General features: G+C 43.7%; 1 protein-coding gene across 10 annotated transcripts in view; it reads left to right on the top strand.

The window, feature by feature from the left end:
- The window catches only part of arap1 (ArfGAP with RhoGAP domain, ankyrin repeat and PH domain 1), a 36,539-nt gene extending 30,282 nt beyond the window's left edge, over nt 1-6,257 (top strand). For 3 of the 10 annotated variants that reach the window (XM_040171629.2, XM_040171639.2, XM_040171649.2), the window contains 6 exons: nt 22-104; nt 587-646; nt 2,102-2,165; nt 2,468-2,543; nt 4,169-4,206; nt 4,442-6,257. In XM_040171629.2, the coding sequence (XP_040027563.2) occupies nt 22-104; nt 587-646; nt 2,102-2,165; nt 2,468-2,543; nt 4,169-4,206; nt 4,442-4,471 (351 nt within the window). In that variant the 3' untranslated portion in view covers nt 4,472-6,257. The other 7 variants (XM_040171619.2, XM_078098423.1, XM_078098424.1 and 4 more) reach the window with 3 other exon arrangements.
- Nucleotides 6,258-21,127: the final 14,870 nt, after the last annotated feature.

The following is a 21,127-nucleotide window of genomic DNA, read 5'->3' as shown; positions in this document are numbered from 1 at the left end:
GTATTTCTTTGTCTCCCTCAGAGTAACCGTGCAGAACGTGACTGGCAAGTGAAAAACCTAAAGGTCTACATGGGTATCAAAAAGAAAGTCCGTCCTCCTACGTGGTGAGTACGCGCACTGCAGCTCTGGTGCTGATTTCCATCCTGCTTGCGGTCTTTTTCCCCGGAGAGTATTAAGTATGCTCAGCTTAATATTACCAATACACAGCCCTTGCTGGAAGGTATAAGCCTGATTCATTGATTCATTCACACCATTGCCGTAGCATACGGGAGTACAAACACTTTGTTCACTTTGAAATGTCTTTTTCTTTATCAGCACTATATGTGGTGGTGAAATAAAAAAATATGTTTTTGTTGTGTATCAATCTCCACCCTTTATAAAACCACTGGGGATGAAGACAACCTAGATACATTATTTGTTTACACTCAATCAGGCATCTGTTGAATAATGCAAATAATGAAGTATAAAAATAAAGTATGAAATAGCGCATGGCGACACAATGACCACTGGGGGGAGACTGAGCCCAAGAATCATAACACTGCTGTTCAACTAAGTTCATCTTTCTGCTTCTGCTTTCTGTTTCCAGTTGGGGACTGACTGTCGTGTATGAGTCTAGGAAACAAGATAAGCAAGAGAGACAGCAGTGGTGCGTAGGTGTCCCGTATGCACTACATTTTGACCTTTTTATATACAACACACAGCGGTTTGACGACGGATGGATGGATGGACACAGCTGTCATAGTACTCGTAGCTCAGGCCAGTCCGGCTCACTTTGTCCCTTTTTTAAAGCACACATGTGGTTTTTTTCCAAGCTTTTTACTCTCATTCATCAATTTTACATCTTAGTGTCACTCGCTTTGGCTTGAACTGAAGATGATGGCTTTTTCATAAGTCTTTTAAACGTCTTTCCTACCGTGCTACTAAAAGCGGTCGTACTACAATTACGTTTTTGATGTATGCATGCACACATAGCCGTGTTAGAGAAAGCAGGCGTGTGGGCTGCGGCCAGAGGTAAAGGGTCATGTCCCTGCGTGAGGGTTTGGGGGAGGAGGCGCGTGAAAGGTCGGTTCCACCCAGGGGGGGAAACACGCCTGTACACCTGTAACCATGCATTTATTCTACTCCGCTCGCGTATAATGTGCATCCCTTCGTAGGTTACGCTCTGTCGGCATGTTGCTCACAGCAAAGAGGGCACACCGGAGGGGGATGTGGATGGAAGTTAAATAGTGTGTGAATGAAAAGTGAGGAGAAGCCTGGTTTGAGATAAGGATGAAATTAAAATGATGGGGAAATGAATGGATGAGAAGACGCCCCTGTGGCTCTCTCTCCCAAACTTACTCGCCCACCGACACTTTTAATCCGCATAGTTTTATCTTGTTAACGCTTCCATCCCATCAAAACGGACTAGCACCTGTTAGCATTATCGCCACCTCCTTCCAATCACTGCACTTAAGCTACTTAAAGTATCTGAATGTTATGGAAATTTCATTCTGAGCCTTTTTATGAAAACCGGCGATGATAATGAGCAGCATTTGTTCCAGCTGCTAATGTGTGTGTGCTACACACACTATACCGTATCTTATTAAGTTCTCAAGTCTGTTGGTGTTTTGTTGTGTCTCAATGGAGGGCACTTGAATAATTGTTGTAGTCTAAATCTGCTCATAACAATAACCATTGTATAAATAAGATGATTTATTCAGCACCACGGCATCGCTGATGACTCGCAGCGGCATAAGTTACGCAGCCACTCATACGCAGACATTACCGAGACGAACACACTTTTCACTGACACACACACACCGAACGCTGAGGGTTCTAATCAAAGTGTTTTTTCTTCGCTGGGAGTTTAAATTAGGATTCACACTCTGTGTTTACACTCGTGGCGCTATATCAGAGGATATGTCAAATTGTGTTTGTAGTAATAATAATTTGTCTGGTTCTCTCTCCAAATGTCCCTCTCTGACTTATTCTCTCCTCAGACCAGAAACACTTCCACTCAGTATTCACACACACACACACACACACACACACACACACACACACACACACACACACACACCACCTCCCTTACTTACCACTTTAACACTCTATTTATTTGCAGGTATCTCTGCTGTGACTCCCTGTCAGACATGAGGGAGTGGTATGCCACTTTTCTAAGTATCCAGGTGCGAGCTCAAACACAAACACACACACACACACACACACACACACACACACTATTTCTACTGGCTTTTATACACCTAATTTTTGGATGTTGTTGGTATAATATTTGCAATAAATCTAGATTCTTGAATTTTCGTAAGCAGCCAGTGATCCTCAGCATTAGCGATCTCACTGTCGGTGTTTACTTCAACAGGACTGTTTAAGTTTCACATGCATATCGCCTTTAACCTGTTGTATTGTAGTAATTAAAAATCTCTCCCCTCGTCCTCCCTCCCTGTGTTTTCGCGCCCTCTCCTCGGTCAAGTACGACGGCGACGTGTGGCCTCAGGACGGACTCCAGCAGACACGCGCTAGCCGCGCGCTGCCGGAAACGCGCCACGGTAATGTGTCACTGATACCGCTGCGCGGCAGCGAGAATGAGATGCGGAACAGCGTTGCAGCTTTCAGCCAAGACGCGCTTGCTGTGAGTGAACCGACCAATCACCGGGGACTAATCTCAGTCGGACCAGGAAGCTCAATGCAAAGCTACTGGCTCATCAGAGACACTAATGCTGAACAGGTGCTTCGGACCCTCGACCCTGATCCTCACCGGACAGGTGAACAAATCTGTAATGGCCAAGAAATAGTTGTACAATGAGTGACGTCCATTTGGAAGAAAAACTATCCTCAGAATTGTACTTTGCACATTTGGTTGTGCTTCAATATTTGTCGACTCTTCTTGTTAATCACTTCCGTCATAAGTAAGACAGGAGTTGGGGGTCACATCTGTGCAGAATCAGTGATCTCTGTACCATGATTCATCTTTGATTTAATCGTTATGACAGGATCTGGGTTCTTAAACTGGCTGTTTTTACATAAAAATAGACCAAAGTGCGCTTCCTTAAAGTGTTTTCATTAGCCTGGATTCCAAGACTGGAGAATAAATTACAGGTTTTGTCTGCATCTAAATATGTTTAAGAATCCAGATGAGGGGAGGAGGAGTAGACACCAGCATCTTCCTATTGTAGGTTGGAATTGAGAACCAAACAAAACAGGAATTACAGCGATGGTAAATCTGGTGAGGCTCTGCTGGAGCTTCGCAAACCCCAGAAACTCCGAATAAAACATTTAAAGGGAACTCATGCCTGCAGGCAACATATGGCCTCTCGCCAACTCGATGTTTCACAGCTCTGCTTCTGGCACATCAGCTCCGAGTTGTACACCTGGCCAGAGTTTGACAAACGCCATCGCTGTAGCTTTGTCGGACTACATACACACTGACATTAATCCAGACAACATCAATATCCGCCTCACCATCTGTGTGCTTATTTTTCTAGAAAAACTGAGCGCAGCCATCCAAAGTAATTCACTCTGCTCTCAGTCCTGCTGGCATGGGACCCAATGTCCACAATACGAGGATGAAGTTGTCTCCTTCTTGTGTTTCCGTGGCCGTCACATGCCTCTCATTAGTTTGCTGCAGACTGCAGCAGCAGCAGCACATAAGAATTCAACACAGTCTGCTGTTGCTTCCGTCGGCGAAAAAGCAATTCCAGGGTGGTTTTTGCCTCCCAGATATTTTTCTATTGATCCTTGTCTTCTAGTGCATGTAAAAAAAACAATGTTCAGAGCTTGAGAGGCGGTGTGATCGCTTTGGTGATGGGGCAGCAGTAGCAGCGTGATTTATGCAAGATATTTGTGTGCGTGTTGGTGGAGGAGAGATTTATCTACGTACGTACGTACGTGTGTGTGTGTGTGTCTGGGGGGGCAGTTGTGTTTTATGACTCCCGAGGTGGATCTGATGGTGTTTGTTGTGCCTATTTTGAATCCTTATCACCCGTTCACCACAGCGCTCTCTGCCCTGATCAGCACGTCTTTTCTCTCTTAGACATTCCATCCACACCTGCTTGCCTCTTAAGCTCTTTGCCTCCAGTCTTCAGTCTATCACTCTGTCTATTTCTACGCCTCTCGGTTTCTCCATCTGTCCATCTCCCTCCCTGTCATGACCTCTGTGCTGTCTGTCTTTCAGTTCTTAAGAGATGTTCGATAATGACCCCTGCAGGAACGGTAAGATCATTTACTTTGACACCATGCACCACTTTCAAAGCAAAGGAATTTGGATTCACATGTCATGATGAACGTTGGCTAGTGACGCAGTTAGTGAATGAAATAAATGATTGAAAAGCCGCCATAGCTAATCAGTAACATCTCTGTGAGTAGTGAATAGTGCTAAAACAATTCATTTGATCTAATATGTATTTTTAATAGAAAAAACTATTTGAAAACTTTCTATTCTTCGAAGGGGGTGCAGTCAGCGCCAGGTGATCTCTGAACATTCCAGCGACGTCATCGTTCTTTTCGCGATCATAAGGACTAGAATGATGGACACTACTGTATGTGGATTATTGCCTCCGACTGCAATCCGCCCCCTTTTGAATATGAACTTGACTAAAACACGGACAAACCGGATGGTATGAAAATGTAAGCCTCCACGCGCCTCCCTGCACAAATCCTCTCTCCTTGACTCGCTGTGCAGAGGAAGCAGCCGGGCGCCGTTTGCAGGACCATGATGGATGCGCGGCGAGTTTTCACCCCATGCACAACTATTTCCAATGATCGGTGGCACGTGACGCAAACCACGCATTGCATTATGGCACAGAAGCCCAAAAGACGCTTAGAGAAGCCTTCAATACTTCAGAAAAGTACTAAGTCAAGTTATTCTAAGCACTAGCATTGAATGCTTAAATCCTTTTTGTTTTATATAGAAGAATACAGTTTATTCTATTATGAATGTATTATGAAATTCCAGCTTTTATTGCTCAAAGAATCGTCAGGATCTTCCTGCAGTTCAAAATGGAATAATTGCCATTGTAAGCACGGCTGATGTCACAGAAGCTCGTGACCCGATTCTGTCCCGGGTTTGTTCCACGGGGACCTGAGACGAGGATGGAGAGGTAAAGCTGAGAAAGGACACGTGATGGATCTGTTGCTTCGATTTTCCTGTACTGTGCAAAAAACCTTGGTCAGGGTTGCATACTTGCATACTCTGTGCATACATAATATGTGCAGGCGTGCTTTTAAATGTGCAAGCTTTATCTTGCATTACATTGTTGCTTTTGGGAAATATTGGAATGAGAGGTTTATGCTAATTTCCCCCTTTTTTATTTTTAATGAAAGAAGAAAGGACCATTTGAGAGCAAAAGGACCGTAGCCTGTTACATGATAAATCAAAAGCAACTTTTATTTTTCCATTGTACCACATTCTGAATCAAGCATCTTAAGTAGGTCACATTTCAAACCCCTTGTACCAGGCGACTTCCCCGAGCCGACCTCGAGCTGGCCGCGGCGCCGCTTCCCACAGCGCCGTCCTCTAAACATGTGATGACAGACAAACAGTGAATCCACACATACACAGGCAGCCTTGTCACTAACCGGCAGTATTTATGAAATTTTAGATTACATGAAATGCCTTTTTATGTTTTGTTGTGCACAATCTTTGTGACTGTATGTTTGTTACAGTTTGATCGTTAAAACGGAGCGCTGAAGTTTAAGTGCAAACCCTGGAAGCAAAAGAAACAAATTAAAGTGTCTTATCATTCTTCTACTTGGTGACACACTTTGTCCAAACGAGAGCCATGAAACAACTTGTTTATCTGTGTCACCATCCAGGCTTAAACTCTCCATCTTCCCCTCCTGCAAAGTCACGTTTGTGCCACCGGTTTTCTTCCGCGTTGTACAGATTTCTTATAGTACGGACATCCGCAGGGGAGAAGACGGCTCTGCACCTGGATGGTCCGAACATTAACTGCAAATATGAATCATAAAATAATTATTTTTTATCCGTATTCAGTTCAAACGGTCCATTTGAATTTGAGGATCAATTTGGTTTCAGCAGGGTTTCAGCAGGTGTTGAAGTGATATGTTTCCACACATGTAAACTAAATGTAAGTAGTTATTTAATTCTCACACAGACACTCTAACTGTACTTGTTGTTTCGGTCTCTTTATACCTTCTGGCAGACATTGAGAAGTTTTCGCCCTTTTTACACTCCTTTCCATTTTTTCATATAGTTTTTACCCTTCTAATAAAACAATTTCTGACTTATTTGACTTCTAAAAGCACTTATTTTGTGTTTTTAGTTTTTCATTTATATTGGAAACAGCGCAGAGATGTTTTCACATTGATAACTGCACAAACATCTGTGACTATTGTAGAGAAGTCAATGGGATGATGGAGACATTTTAGAAGTCTTTCCCTTTGCCTCTTTCTGATCCTCTTTTCAATAAAGCCATTCGTAGTCTGAATAGGCATAAAATTACTTGGTCACAAAGTAAATTTTTCTCTTGCAAAAGGTCGATGTCCTGCAGCTCTGCTTCGCCCTCGTGGTAATCTACTTGTTTTTCTTCAGCGCTTTTATGAAAATATTGCACAAACACGCACAGTCCAGCTCCAGTCGACCCCGCAGGCCGACTGAAAACAAACTGAGCAACAAACACATGACATCACATTTACATAGATTTGCCCACAAAAATATATGGAGGCCTGAAGGACTCGCGGCACGTCATGCTACATCCTTAAAATGGAAGCCTGTAGATGTGCTTCGAGGAAATATGTCAGGAGAGTGTGTGTGTGGGGTGCAGCGATCAAAGTGAGAGCCCTGAGGAGGTCTCCCGTGTGTGTGTGTGTGTGTGTGTGTGTGTGTGTGTGTGTGTGTGTGTGTGTGTGTGTGTGTGTGTGTGTGTGTGTGAGAGAGTGTGAGTGAGTCACGGTGGTCCACCAGCTCCGTTCATTCTTCTAAGCAGAGCTGACACATCAGGGTCACTCTGTACCTCAAGACACACACCGTAGAGCCCCGAGAGGGAATCGCACACGAGACCGTTCTCACACACGCACACATTGAATGGCCTTTACCACATAGGTCATAACAGCAGCTGCATAAAGCAGAGGGATAAAGACAGATGAGTCCAATTCAGAGAAAGGCCATGAATGGACCACGGAGATAATGTTCAAACTGAGGAGATGAGCCTCAGGGGGGCCGACCCGCACGGTGCACCTGGCCACCTGCCGGCTCCCAAAAATAAAGCGTACCTTTCCGTTGTGTGCCGCAAAGCCTGAGACGGCCAAACAACGGGAGGGACAATGGCAGGTCCCCGGAGTGTGGACGTCCACCTGTGTGAGCCAGCTCCCCCCTCGTCCCCACACGGTGGAAGAGCGCGAGTGAGTGACACTTCGTTTAGCCTCCACTGCATCGGCAGACGGGGAGGCCTCCTCCAGGTCAAGTTCAGGCTGAATTGGTTCAACAGTGAAAAGCATGTGTGGGTCTGATGACTGTCTTCTCACAGATTCCTCAACCACGTCCTCAGAATATAAACCAACCAACTAAGGCGGCAGGACAACAAACACTGAACACTTTTTGTTGCATTTTGAAGCGGTAAATGAGCTTGCGGTGTGAGTATGGAGTTAGATTTTAGTTTTCTTTGTGTCATTTTGGGAGGTTTGACTGCTTACAGGTAAATTGCCTCTATTACGTTTCCCCCTTTCCTTCCCCCGTTACACAGCTTTGCAAGAAGCAGGGAGAATCTGTTCTGTTGATAATAATCTGTAATTTATGTCACATTAGCATTTATATTCATTCTCAATTGCTCATTCAAACTGTGTAATTATTATGTTAATGTTAAAGTCCCGTTTTCTTCTCTACCATCCAGTGGTCTTTAAAAGAGTCATGCTATGATAAATTCCTTTTTTTAGCGTTTGTGCACGTGCATTTGGGTATCTGCTGTGCCGACAACCCAAACGCTGTGCTGCTAAAACAGAAAACATGATTTTACAAATCATTCACATTTATGTCACACCCAGTCTCATAAAAACACACTCACACCCAGCGCACCCATTCACACTCTGGGTATCTCCAATCAAGGCTTGAAATGTACCTTTGCAAACATGTTTCACTATGTTTTCCTAGAAAAGCCATTACAGCAGACAGAAACAGGCGCTAAACTAAAGCTCTTTGACTGAGTGAATACAGATTCATTCAGACAGACCGTAAAAGAAATGTGTTTTCATGTAGACATCATCTAGTAAGCAACCAAAATACAAGTGGGCCTCATATGGCCCGTTCTAAAAGCAAACAAAACTCAACACAAAGCAGTGTGGTAACAAAGCGTAACGATCACGCACCGTGTGTACCAAGTCGTACCTTGTGTCTTTCACTGCTTCTGCTAAATCCACCAGCGGTGTTTAGCCGCATGAGGCATCAGTCCAGTTGGGGATCATTGCTTTGACTCCTGAGTTTTCTTTCACACTGCCAGAACCTGCTGCCATCTTTCTAATTCCACCACTGGTGAGCCTTGGACTGTTCTGCAGGTTGCAATCGACTGGACACCTTTGTTCGGGTCGTATTAATTCAGTTTATATTCAACCCTTTCCAGCTTTAGAAATCCTCTGCTGTGTTGTCAAGGAAACCAGTCGATCGAGCATCAAAGGTGTTGATCTCGGCAGCATTTTTTCATTATACCGTAAAAGGCCCAACTGTCAGAGGCCATGCTGTGTTTTACTTAATGTTTTACTTCAGATCAGTAGTGTCAAACTGCATCAGGAGCTTCACACATTTCCAAAGTAGCACGTGCCTCTTCGTAGTCTCTGGTACATCAGGGCAGGAGATCTGCATCACACGTTGGGTGAAGCAGCACACAGCCTTCTGTCTTTGTCATGCACCGGATCCTCATCAGAAGATGACGCGTGTTCTCAGAACGCGGCAAGATGCATTAAGTTAATGTGTTTGCGTTGGTGGGTCCTCACTGTTGTGCACAACATCTCTCACACGTTTTCTTAACTGTGGCCATTTGCCTATAAACGAAGCCGAGGTGAATTCCATCCTCCCCTGAAGGGCCTTTGAGATTTAAAAACAAATGTCTGGAGCCACTTTAAAGTCCCCATCACGAGAATGCCTTAATAAGATAGAGGAGAGGTGGCAGCAGCTTGAGAGACGAGAGGGAAGGGAGTTCAACCCAAGAGACTCACTTGGCAGTGAGCAAAATACTGACGCAGAAATCAGCTAAATGATGTTTACATAAGACTTAATTAATGTAGGCGGCAGAGAATCACACAAACATCCTTCAAGTTAGCACCCATGTGCAATTATTAATGTGAATGTTTACCAATAAAAAGTACATGTAGGCCTACATGTATTTAGACGCCAATCTTATGCAAAAATGGCCGTCACAGACCATCACCACCCTTACACTCTGCAGCACTTACGGTCCGTTCCTATTTGCTCCTAATAGCTGCAGGAACACTGGAAACACTGTTGCTCGAAACGTCAAACACAAAAATGGCAGCAATGTTGCAGAAATATGCGAAAATAGAGGCTTCAACAGCTAACCTGTTGTGTCTGCGCACGCCTTAGAGGATTTCCTCAACACCTCACTCCATGGGCGCTACGATTCCATCACAGCGGGAGCGTTTTTGTTCTCGGCAGAGAGAAGCAGACGGAGAAAACATGCAACACAATGTTCCTGTATGGAATCCAACATGACCTTGATTCTGCGCTCGGAGGAGTAGAAGACATTTGAACACAAGCGACGCGATCGTAAAGCTCCGCAGGAGCAATAAATGGTCCGTGAAGTAATTTACTTTGTCAAAAACAGTTTGCAATGTGAATGCGCATTTTCAGGTTTATGAGCAGCAACATTTACGCCCTGGACGCAGTAAACACGCCCGACCTCGCATGCTCTCTGACCTTCAAGATAAAATCTGGAGCACGTGCAGCTTCTCTGAGGTCAACAAAATCTTAAATGAACATGACAAAAGCACACAGCTAAAAGGCCTGCAGGGACAAATATTGTGTAGCTGTTTTGTTTCCTCGTCCTGACACCAAAATGATGCTCTTCTTATCCGGCTCTATACCCGCGGTTGTTTGTACGTGGCTCCTAGGTGTGTGTGTGCGTGACGGAGTGTCTGAGTGTGAGTCTGAGTGTTTGTGTGTGTGAGCTCCTCGTTATTCCTGTAGCTCCTCCTGCAGGCTGTAAGTAAAAAGTGGAGTTGCAGTGAACTCTTGGATCCTTAGTGGGTTCAATGGTTGTGGTGCCATGCGTAGGATCTATTAGCTGAACCTGAGTCATCTTCAGCTGACTAGAAAACAAACTCTCTCTCTGTCTTACACACACACACACACAAACACACAAACACAGTTTCCACTTTCCTTTACTCACAAACGGACTTTGAGACACACGCACACACTCCCCGATTACCGCCTTGCAGCCGCTCCCCTCAAGTTTATCACCAATTACTGTTACTCGAAGGGAAAAGGAAAGTGAAAAGGCCGCGCTCTTCGTCCCCATGGCAACAGCTCTCCCCTTCTTCATTTCCGCGCAGTCAATCAGACTTGGTCTCTCTCGTGGTCCGGCTCCAGTCGGGCTAAAGAGCAGAGGTGCAGGGACCAAATATTAAAGCTACCTCGCAGGCTCGGTGCGAGGGACATTTTTCTTTTGCCTTCTTTCTGCTTTTACCAACTGACAAAACCAAACCGTTTCACTGACGAAATGTAATGATACATTAATGTTAAGCATTAGTTTGCTTATCCTGACCACGTACTCATCTTTTGACTGTTGCATCTCGCAATGATAAGCATTTAAAGGAATGGACTGATATCTGGAAACTTTAATTTACTTTGCAGCTGAGTCTACAGAATCTACAGTCCAGTTCAGTCCATCGGACGTTGGCTCAAATGATAATTGGCTGTTTTACAAGGAGTTGTGTCCAAGATTATTTTCGTCCATTGTTGGTAGTTTTAAACTTTGGGCTGAATCTGGCAACATTTTTCACTCTGTTTCCAATCTTTCGTGCTAAGCTAAGGTCACCGACTGCAGCATCCAATGTTCTCACCCGACTATCTGCAAGAAAAAAAACACCTGTAAATCCCCAAATCTCAAGCTATTTCTGTAGGCTTAACATTGTGTTTTACTCAATCACGATCAAATCAATCACGGTGTAAATACGAATTGTGTTAGTCATCCTTTCTGTCTGTTCAGATCTCCATCGTTGTTCTTGCTCCCCCGACGTCCTTCTTTCACTTTATCTTCCTGTTGCTCAACAGCAGCAGACACAAATAAATTGGAGAACATTTTGTGTCTGACACCCATCTTATCTAACAGATACAATCACCATGCAGGTACGAGGAGGAGGAGGAGGTGGGAAATAAGGGGAATTGAAGGGAGGAAGGGAAGAAATGACAGAAAGGTGAAAGGAAGAGAGAGTATGGCGAGCTGTAGAGGTATAAAAGGGATAAGAGACGGCACAGAGCGGAGAGGAAGAAGGTGAGGAGCGGTTCAAAAAAGAGGAAATGTGAGGAAGAAGCAGTGATGACCTCTGTCTTTTACTCCTGATGTGTCGTTTGTCATGACTTCCAGATACCTGGAGGTATGGGGATCCCTATCTTTACAGCCCTGTGCGATACAACACCCCGACCGCTAACACATCCATCACCCACATCTTAATAATCATTAGTGCCCACCTCGATCTATAGTTCATTTCATTTCAATTTGTCCTGTGATTTAATTTATTGCGCTGTGTCTCTATTGTTGTGCATTAAGAGCTGGAATCACTGTGAGACATAACGACGATGCTGAGGCAAAAAGCTGCTGCAAAATAGCTTGTAAGGAGCAGGATGGGGATGGATAAAAACGTGAAAAATGAATTCAGAATTTCTCCTTTCAATAAACCACTTGGCAAAGACCGTTTCAGAAGATGCCAAACCGTGACAATCAGGAATCGGCTTGAGCTGAAATCGATGGTGGGGGCGACGGAGCAGAGAAAGAGGAAGGGAGTGGCGAGAAGGATGGAGGAAGGGAGGGCCTGGGAGACCAGTGCTAATAGTAGATTAGTCACTCTAAAGATGCTGTGGGCTCGTGCCACACTAGTTACTCACACACTGTGTGTGTGTGTGTGTGTGTGTGTGTGTGTGTGAACAGGATGTGCACACGCTGACAGACTAAGGAATTTGCCCCTTAATCACTGTATAGTTTAATTAAACCTGATTGACTTGATGAACGTGCACACACAGACACACACACACACACTCTGCAGAGCCGATGATGTCACTGCGTTGTGTCGTACAGGCAGATGTGGCAGTAGCGGCGTCATCGATACGCCAGCAGACACATTTCTCTTTTGACACTGTCGCATAAATGACTTTCTCTCTTTTAACATTGCAACAGCAAATGACTTTCTCAGACACTCATAAATAATCTGTGGAAATGTTTATGAAAGAATGCAGGAAATACGATTTCCGAATACTTGGAAATCACATATAATTCAATGCATCCTTATTTGGTTTTGGGGAGGGTTAGATTTGGTAACATCAATAGTGTCTCTGTGAAAAATATCTATAAAATGTTAAAAAACATTTTATTTAATCTTTTGAGGGGGTTCAAGGACTTATTTAGCTTAAGAAGTAGGAGAAATTACCCATAAAGAAACACTTAATCCTTCCATTGTCCAAAAATAGTCCCCAAAATTGGACATGCATGGATTTCACAGAGGCGCAATGTGAATGTAACATGTCAAAAACAGGTTTTATTTTGTTAAGAGCCTCATGCGGTCACATATTTTAGACAATTCACATTTGAAATTAAACATTTTGACCTTTGTGTCATGTGATGATGAATGACAATAGCAATAGCACTTTGCACAAGAAAGCGTCAGCTTTGCCTCGATGGTCGTCACAGATTGTGTTCAGTGTTGAACTGAGTACAACTAAATAAAGCATTCAAATATCCGTGCACATTAAAATGACTCACAGAGTGTGAGGAGCCTCTTTCATAAAACGCCTGCATGAAGTTACCACGACAGGTGCGATTGTGTTTGAGCCGCGTTGCCAAAAAACAAGACACAAATGTGAAGGCGATACTCGCACAAGACGAGCCTCCACGCACAATGTGTCTGCAGCAGAATCACGCCTCTGAGCACAAAGCCACACTGACTCCCGACGAGGGAGAAAATAGAGAGGCTGTGCAGATGATGTCGCCACAGGGCCTTCATAGAGTGTGTGTTTGTGCGTGTGTGTTCATGTGTGCATTCCTGGGTTCTGCTCTCTCTCTCTCTCTCTCTCTTTGCCTCAAGTTACGTAAGCTATTTGGAAAAAGGGCTAAACTGTGCACTGCTGAAAAAAGCATGTTGTGAAGCACCACACGGGGAAGAGCCACCCCGACTCATCGGCCTATTCCCATTACGATCCCCAAACTTTATTAGCGTGTGCGCTACTTTTGACGTAACATAATCCTCTTTTCCATCCTCATTTCTACAAATGGTCCATCCCCATCTCTCTCTCTCCTCCCACGTCACTGTTGGTTCCACTGTGCGCCGTCGTAATGCGGGTGTGCGTGCACATGCGTCACACTGGTTGACGCGTGAAGCAAAAGGCTTCCACTAAGCCGCAGAGACAGATCACTTTTTCTCCCATCAAATGCCTCCATCTGCTTGATACTGTGTCTCTGTTGCATGTTTACGCATGTCATGTTGCACCCAAGGGATCATTGCTACTTTTATTATTTGGTGCGGATGAACTATTGGGACTTAGAGAAGGCTAACATATTGAAGTTAAATATTGTAGTATTTATTAGTTAGGATTGCCATTGCCAATGGCTGCTTCTATTCAATTCAATTCATTTTATTTTGTATAGAACAAAATCGCAAATTACAAATTTGCCCCAGAGGGCTTTACAGTCTGTACACATACAACATCCTCTGTCCCGAAACCCACCATCGGCACAGGAAAAACTCCCCAAAAAATGAAAAAACCCTTCCAAGAGGGTAAAAAAAGGGAAGAAACCTTAGGGAGAAGGTCAGAGGAGGGATCCCATTCCCGGGATGAACGGACTACAATGGATGCGTACAGAATGAACAATGGATGCGCTATATATAAATAAATAACTAAAATCTCTTAGAGAAGTCAACTGTTTCCCAAACCTTTACGTGTTTTTTTTTTTTTTAATGCCTTGCTCCTTCACCACTCACTCAGGAAATGGAGTAATGGGGTTTGAAATATTGACTGAAAACAACTGGAAAACAATGATGGCTCTGAGGTGTTTGTTGTTGCAGAAAGAGCCAAAGCTCACGGAATGATTCATCAGGAAAAAGTCACAGTGACTGCTGAGATGCAGACGGCAGGTGAAAAAGATCTGAACTGCCTGTCGATGGGTGAGTTGGTTTGGGTTTTGGGCACATTAGAGCATATATGTAACATGTAACATGAGGACAGGGTTACAAGTAATTGACATGATTGACACGGCAACAACCGGTTGATTTAATAAGGGACTGAAGAGGTCAAGCTGAAAAAATAGAACCATTGCTTGTTTTTATGATTGTGTAAATCAAATTAATCGATAATCATGAATTTGGCTTCATGAGAATTGTGAGCAACAACAAAAACTGACTGAGTTTAGAGATTAGGCTGTAAAATAACCATTAATCCTTTTGTGGAGAAGAGGATAAATCCCAGATGCACATGCAGACAGCACGTTTATGTGTGTGTGTGTGTGTGTGTGTGTGTGTGTGTGTGTGTGTGTGTGTGCATTCACTCGTTCTGAAGTGTATTAATGGAAAGATAAGCACAACTGTCTCATTTGATTTCCTTTAATTTATGCTGCTAAGTCAGCCAGCAGCCATCTGGTGCCCCGTGACACACACACACACACACACACACACACACACACACACACACACACACACACACACACACACACTTTCACACACCAAACCAAACTCAGTGGGAATGACAATCCGAGGGCACGCAGTCACCGAGAGGATATCATGACAGGCCGAACCATAACTCCCAGCTGATGGAGCATTCAGACAGCTCATACTTTCACTTTCACGTACACACAAACACTCACTGCTGACGGAGTGATGAGAAAACCTGCTCACTCTTTTTTAGTGGGCCTGGAGAATAGAGCCATTTATCAAGTCCCGGTATTTTATTGTCTTTCAGGCATTTGTAAAACCATCGAAGGCTCTTGAATGCCTCTCGGGGGCTATAAGTCCACCAAACCTGCCCCGTCCATCGGCGGCGATGAGAGCGGCGTAATGAAATAAACTCAGACGCTGGCCTCTGGGTAAAACTCCGCCGGGTTCAAAAGATTTCTCTGATAATACGTTAAAGACCAGCACAACACGCGGTGCCATGACCAAAATGCTTTTCAAGCCGAGCAAAGAGACGGAGACGTAACACCCGTAGAGCTGTGAAAAGTGATGCAGGACCGTGTCATCGGCCGGCTCAGCAGATGACTAACCGAGGTCAGCTGGCTTTGTGCTGACGTAAAGCTCAAACACTGTGGGTTTTGTTGTGTACTGTTTGGCAAATATTTCACGGCGTGTCCTCAGAAAAGTTTCCATTTCAAACAGAGGCCTGTGTGACATTGCATCGTTTTACTGTGCCAGTGGTCTCCCTCTCCAACACACACCCGTCAGTCAGCGGTTTACATTTGAGCAACTGTATAATCCAGAGTGTCTAATGATCCTGACCAGGTAGGAGCTTCGGAGGGAAAGAATCGGTGACCTTCCTGTGTGTGACACTAATCTTCCCATCCGAGGGTATACTAAAAACACCGTGAACATAAATAGATGATTAGAAAAACATAGACGCAGAGTGCTGTTACGGTCTTTACGCGTTTGATTGAATTATTTCAATAATTCAAAAAACGTTTCAATGACTTTTTCTTAATGAAAGTCAATGACTTTTTGTTGGTGAGCTCGGGGTTAACAAAAATAATACAGAAATAACCCCAACAACAAAATGCAAATACACATCAGCACAGATGTATGAAAAACAAGATTAATAAAACATCAGCGTAAACATGTGAAAATACTGTTTACAACAGAGTAAAATAAAACACAAATGAGTAATGACTGGTGCATTAAGAAATCCATATTTAAGTTGAGTCTGTGTCCTGCTTTGAGATTCATTTGAGCAAAGTTTAGCTTAGCCCCTTAGACTTGATTTGCTATTCTGCTTATCCTTTCTGGTAAGTTATGCATCAAAAGTGAAATGATTAAAATATGCAAACAGAAAACAGAAAACAGAGGGTATAACGCTGCGCCAAAGCATCGCTTTCCCCCGTCTATTTCTTTCTGTGTCTGCTGACATAATGCAATTAACTCAATGTTCCCCAGTGTGGTTAGGAGGGTCGGAGTAATGTCTGCTCGTTGGAAGATGATTGGGAACAATGCAGGAACACCGTACGCATGTGCGCCTCATGCAACAAACATGTGCATACATTACGTGACGTGTACGTGCATTTCAAAATACAACCCATACAACATACATACAATCGTAAAAAAAAACATGATGCTTCACACTCTGTTCGTTGCGGAGGCTGATGAAATAAACGTTAACTGTAATGTAACGTAGAACCAGTTATGTAGAATTCGTCAATCTGGACAGTTTCACAAAGACACACTCAAGTGGACCAGCTGTGTGTTTAGCCTCAAGCTAACGGGCCTTGAACCGGTGTAAGTGTGGAGGATGAACACCCTGAGAAGCGTTTTAATTAGTTTTGGGAAAACTCAGCCTCTGGCTGAGAATAACACTGGGCTACAATTCTTTGAGATAAAACCGGGAAAAGATCAAGTGAAGATGGCAGCGGCCATAGGCTCTCCAGTTAATGCTGCGAGGCTTATGAGTGGTGGGAATAGAAGGTGAAATGAGGAAGAGGAGGGAAGGAAGTAAAGGAGGAAGGAGAGGGATTTTGGGCTACAGGAAGGGGGTGAAGCAATCACAGCAGGGAAGGAAGGAGGAATGAGGAGGCGGTGGGGGCACAGATATGGGAAGGAGCGGATTAAGATAAGGAGGGATGAATAGAAAAAGTGAAAAATGTCTGAAAAGCGTGTCTGCTCAACTGGAGCGGCCGTCTTTTGCTGGCAGTCGATTTTGTTTCCAGCAATTTGTAAAAGATAATTGTGGTGCTTGGACATTGCTTCATAAAACAACGTTGTTTGTTAGTGCGATTGTTTCATGCGCTCTAGTTGGCTGTTTCAATGGCTGCAGACTCCTCGACAGCTACAGATATTCAGCACGCTTGATATTTAAAAAGCGTCCGCGACACATCAGCAAACCAGTCTTTAATTATTTTTCACACATACATGGTGCTCGAGGGTTTAAAGAATCTCACGCTTCTTGTCGGCGAGTGGGAAAACAGAGCTAAAGTCTTATGTAATATGAACTTATTATTATTAAATTCATAAAAGAGCGATCAAACTGCTTGATAAAGCCATTACAGTCTAGAGCAGCGGTTCTCAACCTTTTTAGGCCAGGCACCCCCTTCTACATCCAGAATGGGTTCGTGCCCTCAAATCTCCTACAAAAAAATGAAACAGGAGTCCATTTATTGCTGCATTTAAATTGGACAAATGACAGAACAGTTTTTTACAATATTTAGACCAATGTTAAAATGCCCTGATTTACTATCAACCATACATAGTCACGGCTGATCATCTGTGGTAGCGAAATGTGAAGCACAGTAAACCACGTAACGAACAAATAGTGGCACATGCATTGTCTCAGAAACAGATACGAATAGAAAAGGGAGTCCATCTTAGGAGGGGTAGCGAGTAAGATGATGTATTAATATTCCTCCCTCTCTCTTTGTCCCTCTCCTCTCATCAGTCTCGTGACGGAGAGCTCCAGATGGGCACCTGACAGTTTCCCCGACTTCAAACAGTTCAGCATATTTGTATGAATGTTACTGAATGAACAAAGTTAGCTGTTAGCTGACGTTAGCTGCACAAACTAGGCTAACGTTAGCTAGTGTGTGGGAGAAAGAAAGGAGAAGCTTAGGTGCATTTATTTATTAAATTGTACTTTTTTAATTTGACATGTTAGTCTAACAAAGGGTATTTTTATAATTCATATCTCTTTTGTGCAAAAAATGTAAGAAAATAATATTTAATATGAATTATTACTCCATTAGACCACCGTTACATTTCTCCCCATGGAGGCCAGTGCGCGAGCATATGAATCTTTATATACATGACAGGTAAGGACAGAGATGCACAGGATCCATTTTACCAACAGATGTCCACACGCTTTAATTCTTCTCTTGTCCTTACAGCCCAACACTCACAAGCATATTGTCCCTCCATATGTCTGCTGCAGGCCATAATAGCTCACAGCCGCAAGACTAGTTCCGTGTATCACAGCTTGCTGGAAGATGCCATTATCACTGATATTATGGCTCAACGGAGAGTTGTTTACCAATCAGGCCACGGCCACAGAAAGTATCATAAATAATTGAGCTTCTGTTCAGTCGGCGCTTTCGAATTCGAGGAAGTATTAGCGATTGGTGGATCTGGTAGACCATAAATGTCAGTAAACACTCCAGGTAGAGGACAGAAGGTCTAATCAAGTTCTGATGTAATCAACTCAAGGAGCTGATACGGGAGCAACACTCTGGGGAACTCAATCGACTGAAGCGTGACGTGGTTTCTTTCTGCCGCACAGCTTCGTTAAGTCACAACAAGTGCTTGTTACCTTCACGGTCACTAAACTTCCATGTCGGCGTCAGGGGAGTGGTTTTGTCTCGATGTTCTCTCCTCTGATTCACAGGCCTTGATTACAGCACTCGGTGGGACACCGAGGGCCAACGCCGAGAGTGGCGGTGACACTTATCCCACGGAGCCGGAGACTGAATCACATCTCGCGCCGTGATTCTGGCTTTTTCATTGAAAGACCAAAACGTGATACATGTCACTTTTTGATTCAGGCCCGGAGGAATGCAATGTCTCCAACTGTAGTCTTATGTAACAAACAAATGTTTTTTTAATGAGTAAAAGCCGGTTTCGGGGTTTGAATTAATAGCTTGCTTCAAGTTTGTGTCACATGTCGTGAGCGTAGCTGTCGCTGTGTCTTATCTCATCTAAAGCAGCAGCTCCACTCTGTGTGTTTGAGTAGAGGCTGGAACAACAGGAACTTCAGCTCTCATAAAAATAAGCTTCACTGCACTTTATTGCAGAGCACTGGTCAAACACTGCTGTCACAGTGCAGCTGCTGCCTCTTACTGACTGTATGGACGGGGTGGGGGTTTCTCCGGGGGGGTTCACCTCAGTCTTTTGCCTTTTTTTCTGAGCTTATAGTGAAAATACAGCAGCTTTATTCACTGAAAGAATGTGTGATGAAATTATTTTAATGAATATGAATAAAATCATGAAAAGCCCCTTTGAACAAATGACAAATGAAATTGGTTCCAGCTAAGTGACTCAATGGATGGCAACGTTGGCCAAAAGATCTCAGCTATTGGATCGATTACCACAACATTTACCACAGGCATTGATAGTCCGTAGATGAATCCCTGTAACTGTGATAATCCAGCTGACCTTTCCTCAGTCGCCATCATCAGGTTAAATTACTTTACAGAATGACAAGTTCCCGCAAAACCAAAGCCGTTCCCATCAGCTGCGCATCGGGTTAAGTGCTGCCCGTTAGACTGTAACAGACTCAAACGGATGACGTCGACGTGACATCACTTGTCGATTTGAACTGAGCGCCGAATGAGAACAGTGAGAAAGTACTACCTTTAACGTTAGTGAAGTGAAAAGTGAAAAGACGTCAACAAACACCCAGACACCGTGGTGGCGACCCGACACTCCTCCTTTATGGTCTATTTGATTCTGACTGGACCATCATTTACTAAATGAACATCATGCTGTAGTGAAGAAGTCTTGAAATGAGCCGCAAATATTTACAACGTTTAATGACAGGTTGTCGCCTGGTGCTGACATGGAGCACTAATCAGCGAAAGTTAGTATGCTAACATGTTACACCAAGAAGAATGAATGTTAGCGTTTTCATTGAAAGCATGCAGCGATGCCTCACAGCTGCTAGAATGACTCCTACCATCGTTCATTCATAGAACCCAGAACAACCTAATGGAGAAAATGTCTGCGTCTGTTTTTAGTGTCCTTCGCATACATTTCTTTGAGCTGAGTCCGCCTGCGCGTCCTCTTCCTCTCCCAGCTCTCCTCTTTTTCTCTCACTGTCCCACCTTGTAAATTGGCAGCGTCCGCCTGTGAGGCGACCTAAGATGCTCAGCGCTTTTTTTGTCACATCGCATTGTCCCTCTGTATTTTCTGTATTAGGGTTACGTAAAAGGAGGTGTTGTATACCTCCGGCTGCTGATGAGATGAAGACAAAGTCATCTGTGGTCTTAAATTGCCTTCTTATTTGATATGCTGTTATTCTGACATAAAGTTTGAATGTGAAGATGAATCTACATCAACAACATCAGCGTGAGGAGCTGTGGGGATGGACAGAGATGCTGGGATAGATTTACATCAACAGATCTAATTTTTGGGTTCCCTCTGGTCTTTCTGTTTTAAAGCGAGATCGTCTGGCTTAAATCAGATTGTATCTGTTTAGACAGTCATTCTGAGCTCATCCGTTCTTTTCGTCACACACTTTATCAAATACAGGACCTGCAAGATAATCAAATGTGACCATGTAAGGTAACAAAAAAGTTGATGTATTCCCAGCCCAAATGCTGTAACAGTGTTTCGACCGAGCAGTTGGGACGTCTACAACGGGTCTCAAGATGATTAAAGGGATGCTAAATATACAGAAATAAAATAAATAAATAAAATATTCTTGACATTTAGAATGAGTAATGAGTGACTCATCAAAGTAATGAGTAAGCAAAGTCCATTGCCATCCCTGGTTATCTAGGTGCTGGTTTTACCCCTGAGCCCAGGAGACCTCTGAACTTTCTATCGGCATGTCAGGGATATTGTTGTGGTTCAGAGACCTGCTGCACTGAAAGCTGCTGTCGTAAATATGACTTTTACACCGCATGCGTGTTTCATTCATGATTAAGTGACAATGTTAACAATGTCGGCCTGTTTCAGGTTCTTGTGCAAATCGGGGCCCTAATACGTGCATATCTTACCAAAACACTCAATGGACACATTACAAATGTTAGTTGCACCGTAATGTTAGACTTTTAAT

The sequence above is a fragment of the Gasterosteus aculeatus genome, chromosome 1, assembly GCF_964276395.1.
Source record: "Gasterosteus aculeatus chromosome 1, fGasAcu3.hap1.1, whole genome shotgun sequence".
Classification (NCBI taxonomy): Eukaryota; Metazoa; Chordata; class Actinopteri; order Perciformes; family Gasterosteidae; genus Gasterosteus; species Gasterosteus aculeatus.
Note: the sequence above shows the minus strand (reverse complement) of the source record. Positions and strands in the feature narration are given on the sequence as shown.